This window comes from Pseudopodoces humilis, chromosome 30 (assembly GCF_049639895.1).
Source record: "Pseudopodoces humilis isolate 2021_Gansu_Grassland_sample_001 chromosome 30, ASM4963989v1, whole genome shotgun sequence".
In the NCBI taxonomy this organism is placed as follows: Eukaryota; Metazoa; Chordata; class Aves; order Passeriformes; family Paridae; genus Pseudopodoces; species Pseudopodoces humilis.
The window spans coordinates 3,348,356-3,355,544 of NC_142229.1; the positions used below are offsets into that span (position 1 = coordinate 3,348,356).

A 7,189-nucleotide genomic window follows, 5' to 3' on the forward strand; every position below is an offset into this window, starting at 1 on the left:
AGTGGGGCACAGACACAGCAGTGGGGCACAGGGACAGCAGTGGGGCACAGGGACAGCAGTGGGGCACAGGGACAGCAGTGGGGCACAGACACAGCAGTGGGGCACAGACACAGCAGTGGGGCACAGGGACAGCAGTGGGGCACAGACACAGCAGTGGGGCACAGGGACAGCAGTGGGGCACAGACACAGCAGTGGGGCACAGACACAGCAGTGGGGCACAGACACAGCAGTGGGGCACAGGGACAGCAATGGGGCACAGGGACAGCAGTGGGGCACAGGGACAGCAGTGGGGCACAGGGACAGCAGTGGGGCACAGACACAGCAATGGGGCACAGGGACAGCAGTGGGGCACAGGGACAGCAGTGGGGCACAGACACAGCAGTGGGGCACAGGGACAGCAATGGGGCACAGACACAGCAGTGGGGCACAGACACAGCAATGGGGCACAGGGACAGCAGTGGGGCACAGGGACAGCAGTGGGGCACAGACACAGCAGTGGGGCACAGGGACAGCAATGGGGCACAGACACAGCAATGGGGCACAGACACAGCAATGGGGCACAGACACAGCAATGGGGCACAGACACAGCAGTGGGGCACAGGGACAGCAGTGGGGCACAGGGACAGCAATGGGGCACAGACACAGCAATGGGGCACAGGGACAGCAATGGGGCACAGGGACAGCAGTGGGGCACAGACACAGCAGTGGGGCACAGGGACAGCAGTGGGGCACAGACACAGCAGTGGGGCACAGGGACAGTGGGGCACAGACACAGCAGTGGGGCACAGGGACAGCAATGGGGCACAGACACAGCAGTGGGGCACAGGGACAGCAGTGGGGCACAGGGACAGTGGGGCACAGACACAGCAGTGGGGCACAGACACAGCAGTGGGGCACAGGGACAGCAATGGGGCACAGACACAGCAGTGGGGCACAGGGACAGCAGTGGGGCACAGACACAGCAGTGGGGCACAGACACAGCAGTGGGGCACAGACACAGCAATGGGGCACAGGGACAGCAGTGGGGCACAGGGACAGCAGTGGGGCACAGGGACAGCAGTGGGGCACAGACACAGCAGTGGGGCACAGGGACAGCAGTGGGGCACAGACACAGCAGTGGGGCACAGACACAGCAGTGGGGCACAGGGACAGCAGTGGGGCACAGACACAGCAGTGGGGCACAGACACAGCAATGGGGCACAGGGACAGCAGTGGGGCACAGGGACAGCAGTGGGGCACAGGGACAGCAGTGGGGCACAGGGACAGCAGTGGGGCACAGACACAGCAGTGGGGCACAGGGACAGCAGTGGGGCACAGGGACAGCAGCAGGGTACTGCTTCTCCCACCCCGTCCTGCGGCCCCAGGACACGGAGTTGTGGTGTGAGAGTGTCCCTGAGCTCTCTGCTGCTTGCCCGGGCTGCACCACGGCAGTTTCCCGGTTTTCCTTCACCTGAGTGACCTGTACCCTTGCTGACGCTTGGCAGCTCGGAGCTCTCGGGCAAAGGTTAATGGGCCACACGGATCCCGTGTGCGTCAGACAAGCAGCGAGGATAAAGCTGCGGGAGGGTCTCTGTCCGCAGAGGCTCCCGTTCCTCAGAGCAGCCACGACCCCAGCCCGGGCTCGGCCTGGCCACGGCGCCGCTGCCGCGGGCCCGGGCGGTACCAAGTGCGGCCGGCGGGGGGCGCTGAGCGCGCCTGAGGTGAGGGGCGAGCCGCGGCCCCGAACGGGCGCGCGATTCTGCGCATGCGCGTTTCCGCCGCTCGGCGGCGCCTGCGCACTGCCGTGCCTCGTGGTGCCCAGCGGTACTTCCGCCCTCACCCGGAGCCCGGCGTCGCCTCGGCGGTTTTGCGACAGCCGTAAGTGCGCGGGGTGCCCGGCGGAGCGGAGGGACCGGACGGGACAGGGGCGGCGGCGCGATGAGGCCGCAACAGGCGCCTGTGTCGGGCAAGGTGTTCATCCAGCGCGACTACAGCGGCGGGACGCGCTGCCAGTTCCAGAGCAAGTTCCCGGCCGAGCTGGAGAACAGGGTGAGGCGGGGCGGGCTGGGGCCGGCTCGCGGCGAGCGCGGTGCACGGAGCCTGCACGCCGGGCAGGGCAGGGCCCGGGCCGGGCCTTGCGGGCCGGCGCCCCGGTGGCGTTCGCAGGTGCCCTGCCCGGGTCGGAGCCAGTTCCCGGAGTTCCCCGGGGGTGGGGCACCGTCTCCTGCACGGATCTCTAACCGAGGCCGTTCGGGGGCAGGAGCGGACGTGGTTCCTCCCCCGTGTCCGCGTCCCGGAGTGCGGTCAGTCCTGGGGAAGGCGAATGGTTTGCAGCAGCAGAGCAGAATGTACTCGTGTCTGTGAGAACAGAGCCGTCTCTGTGCTCGCAGGTGTTAACATTGTCCTCTCCTTTGGAATCCTGCCCTTCCTGCCGAACCTGCTTAGGGGCCCCACAAATTCTGTCTCAAGTACTTTCGTTTTGGTCGGTGCTATCAGATGTGGTATCTCAAGCTGACGGTCAAACAAACACACCTTCCTACCCCATTTTCTTTCTCTCACTTGGCTTTTTTCTCTTGTTCCTTTGTTGTGTTTTGTTGAGGGCGTTTTTGGTCAGCACTGCAGCAGCACCAAGGCACTGTGGGTATGGAGTGTCCATCCACTGTTCATTTTAACCCAGCAAATCCCTGTGTGTGAATTCCACTTTTTTCACAGTTTAATTGCACATTTGCTTAGGTGTGTTGCTCTGAATGGTTTTGTGTCCACGTTGTGTTTGAATTCAGACTTAGCCTGAGCACAGGACAGGTGCTGCAGGAATGTAACTCTGTGTTTCAGGCTGGGGCTCTGAGCACAGTGCAGACGATCCACGAGTGGAGGTGGATATACAGGGGTACTGGTGAGTTCTGAAGTGTGCAGCTGACAGCCCCACTTGCTTTCCTTGCAGATTGATAGGCAGCAGTTCGAGGAGACAGTCCGGACACTGAACAACCTGTATGCAGAAGCTGAAAAACTTGGGGGCCAGTCCTACCTTGAGGGTTGTCTCGCCTGCCTGACTGCCTACACCATCTTCCTGTGCATGGAGACGCACTATGAAAAGGTATGTGCTTGTTTCCCTTTCAGCCTGCAGGCACGTACTTGGTTCTTGGTGGGTTTCCTGTGACTGGTTTTTGGTACAGACTCTGTAGGGATGTACCTGAGACATGCTGGTACTGGTCAGTTTGGGTCCCATGGGGGTCACCCTGAATCCTGTGGCAAGTGCCTGCGCTGTGGAGCCATCAGACCAGTTGTGTGTTGGTGCTGATGTTGCCATATCTGTGATATCATTGGAAAGGAAACAGTTGTGACTCCTGTGCTGTTTCATTACCAGGTTTTAAAGAAAATTGCTAAGTTCATTCAGGAGCAGAATGAGAAGATCTACGCTCCTCAGGGCCTTCTGCTGACAGACCCCATTGAAAGAGGATTAAGAGTTGTATCCTTCTGTGGCTTCTGACATTGTCTTCTGCCTTGTGCTCCTCAATTTTCTCAGTGAGGGACCTCTGCTCATGCTTGATCTGTGATATGGAATCAGTGATTAGTCTTGTTGCACTTTGTTGTGTCCTGGTCTCCAGTCAGGTTTTAGTATGTTAAGGTTTGGTACATGAAAAGCCCATGAAAATGTGGAACCTGACCTTTGTGACTGCCTGGAAAGAGCAATCAAGATCCTTCCTCTATTCCAGTGACCTCCAGAGATGCTGTTTTTCTGTTTGGGAAAAGAAGTGACCATGTTGGTAATGATGTTGTGAGAACAAGAGCTGGCTGTTAGTTAATTTGCAGCTAACTCAGGTTCTGGTGATGATTTTGACATACAGCATCACTACAAGCCCAGCACTTGTTCTTGTTTGCAGTGTGGCTTATTTCAACCCTTTTTCTTCTGCTGTTAAGCCACACTGCAGACATTTTATGTGGTTATTGCCTGAAGTTGTAAAGACCTCTAATAGCACATGGGGGAGTATAGTGAGTAACACATCTTTCTGTGAAAATATTGAAACCACAGCAACTTGGAACCCAGTGCCAACTGAATGTATGATAAGGCTAATTGCAGTTAGGTTTTCTGTGTCCTTGTCCCAATAGCTCAGAGCTGTCACCTACATGACTCCTTTTTTCTCAGTCTGTTTTCCGCTGTGCATGCACCTTCTGGAGAAAAAAACAAAACAAACCAACATTCAACTTGAGTAAAAGCATTTTCAAGTTTGGTAAGTGACATATTAGCAGTATTAACTTTATTGCTTGGTGCACAGCCTTCCCCAAAATTTAGCAGAAAGGGAGCAAGGCTCAAACCCTCTGTACACAGCACCAAGTTCCTGTGCAAGCCCTAGGCTGGGAGCCAGTGCTCTTACCTGAGGAGACATCTCACATGGACTGTTCCCTTTGCTTCGGAGCTCTGGGACCTGCCTTGAAACAGCTAAGATATCAAAAGTCCCATCATCTTAACATTTTTCTGCTTTTTTCTGGATATGTTTTCATAGTCTCTTTATAATGTATTTCCTTAACAGCTTTTCTGTGCAGATTGAAATTACCATTTATGAAGACAGAGGTTTGACCAGTGGAAGATAGAACTGTGGAGTCTCAGGTACAGGTTACGCTTACCTCAGATCAGTCTCAACATCTTTCTGTGCTCAGAGGATTGGGTGCTGTCATGCCGAGAGTTTATCTTACCCTTGTATGTAATCAAAGACTGCTCACATAAATCCTGTGTGGACCAGCTTTTCTTGGAAGTAAAAATATCAGTACTGGGCATGATGTTGCTGAACATCACCTTGGAAAAATTTGGGTTTTGATTGTGTAAATATGCTAATTTGTGCTATGTTATGTCAAATATAATATGGTATATTGTGCTATATTATGTCCAATATAATGTCTTCTCAGTGTGGTAAAATGAATGCTGTCCCTGGGTGTATTCTAGCATACAGAGCCTTTTTGTTGCAGTTTTTCAGTTGGTTGCTGTTCTGATTATCATTCTGATGTCTTTCTTGTGGTGCTTTTGGGTAAGAGGGGCCAGCAGCCTTGTAAAGCTCTCCTGAGAGGCTTACAGTTTTCTTGAGGCTGTGGGGCAAGTCACAAAGTGAAGAGTGTTCACAGGACTTGGGCTCATGCTAATTGTATCCAGTATAGGCCACCAAAATTACTATCCATGGCTTTGCTTTTGGAAAGCTCTCACTGGGACTGGCTCCCTTGTGTTAGGTCCTGCAGATCCTGAGATGGGAATGTTAAGTACAGATTTTCTGTACACACTGTTGGCAGTGTATACAGAAAAGAGTGGGAAAAATTTATGCAAAAAGAAACAAACAATAAAGGTATTTCGGTTTTTTTTGGACAAATGAAATCAAGAGTTCTGGGTTCTGCTCATGCTGCTCACCGTAACACATGGTGACTTGCTCCTGCTGCCACATTCTTCTTGCAGCTGTAGAAAAGTTTGTGTAGGGGAGCTTTTGGTTTGATTTAGGAAGAGTTTCTGACTATATGACATTCTTTTCTAGATGATAGCTCACCGGTGGATTTGCTGTACCAAGGTTCCCCTACCTCCTACTTTAGAGCATCATTCCTTTCTCTGCTGCCAGATCCACAGTGCCATCTACTACAAGGACTAACTTCCTCAAACTGCTCCCCAGGGGGTGACCTAGCTGGTCAGCATCCACTTTGCAGTAGATTTGGAAGCAACAGGATCACTTTTTAGTTTTTGTTTGGTTTGTTGGGTTTTTTTTCTCAAGAAAAGGCAGAAGTGGTAAAGCTGTGTTCTCTCCTGAAAGAAATGGGGCCCTCAGCCTGACAGAGGTTTAGTTTTAGTCCTGTAAGTGCAGTGCTGTTCCTCCCTGCTTCTTAAACCCTTCTGTGTCAGTTGGGCTTTGGAAAGCTCCAGCTCAAAGTTAGGAATTTCCCTCCAGTTCAGTGTTAGAGTGCAGAGATACACAGTGCCTCTTCCCAGTGAGAAGTGACTCAAGACAATGTCTCTTGTGCTGATCCTTGTGGAAAGCCTAAAGGCAAAGTGTTCCTTGTGTTAAGTCTTGATTATCCCTGGAAGGGAGGGGTACAGCCAGACTTTAACCCTGGTGGTTTTTCTGCCCATGTGTCTGTGCTGTTGTAGGCCCTGTCAGTGCTCACCAAGAGAGGCCTGGTCAGTCATGGAACAGTGAGCACGGTAAAGTGGATGCTGAGCCAATAAAAACAATGATTCCCATCCTTTTCTGATTAATATATGAAGTGTAAAACTGTTTCTTTATGGATTTCTTATGTATAATTTATAGGAAAACACTGATTTGACAAACTGTAAGATATTGCGTGAGATGGATTTCTTAATTCTGTCTGCTGGCACACATTGAGGAGTTGAGCTGTGCATTCCTTAGCATCCCCATGCATTGCTCAGCAGTACCTGCACGAGTGAAGTTCCCCACAACCCAAGCTGGCTGAATCCTTTCTCTAACATCCTTTTCCCACATCAAAGCCCAGGTGTTCTGGTATAGTGTCAGTGTCCAGTTGTGGAAGGAACTCAGGAGTTCAGAAGAGAGGCTTGGCAGGGGTGGAGGGCCACATTGCTTGGTGGTGGTGCTGCAGGTGCTAATACTGGATATGGAACTCCAGGCTCATTCCTCAGCCACTGGGGGTTTGAGATTTGATTAATATTTTCATTGTACAAAATTTGTTTTTTCTAAACTGTAACAGTGTTTGCCTTTCACAGCTGTTGCAATATTGGCAGAAATACTGATGGATCAGTAAACCTTTTCTTAAACTGTGTCCAGGTCTGTTCTGGCAGCGCCATGGTGTGGGGCACAGGGTGACTCTGGAGCGGCCAGAGCAGCTGTGTGTCAGGGCTTGGCACGGGATGCACACGGGGCTGTCCCGCGGTGCGTGGCTCTGACTGCAGCAGGGCCAGGGGCCGCTTTGTGCCAGGGGCTGGGGGATACAAGGAGGTGGGGGGTGGGCGCGTGTCTGGGTGTGCCGGTGCGTGTGTGTGTGTCTGTGTGTGTGTGTGTGTCTGTGTGTGAGTGTCTGTGTGTGTGTCTGTGTGTGTGTCTGTGTGTGTGTCTGTGTGTGTGTCTGTGTGTGTGTCTGTGTGCGTCTGTGTGCGTGTGTGTGTGTCTGTGTGTGTGTCTGTGTGTGTGTCTGTGTGTGTGTGTGTGTGTGTGTCTGTGTGAGTGTCTGTGTGAGTGTCTGTGTGAGTGTCTGTGTGAGTGTGTCT

The 7,189-nt window shown here is 52.9% G+C and overlaps 1 protein-coding gene across 1 annotated transcript; it reads left to right on the top strand.

Moving 5' to 3' along the window:
• The first annotated feature begins 1,799 nt into the window (after nt 1-1,799).
• On the top strand, nt 1,800-6,744 carry GOLGA7 (golgin A7). The gene is made up of 5 exons (XM_005530793.3): nt 1,800-2,028; nt 2,921-3,073; nt 3,344-3,445; nt 4,522-4,585; nt 5,493-6,744. Exons 1-4 carry the CDS (start codon nt 1,918-1,920, stop codon nt 4,567-4,569), a joined length of 414 nt encoding a protein of 137 aa, XP_005530850.1. The 5' UTR covers nt 1,800-1,917; the 3' UTR covers nt 4,570-4,585; nt 5,493-6,744.
• The last annotated feature ends 445 nt before the right edge of the window (nt 6,745-7,189 follow it).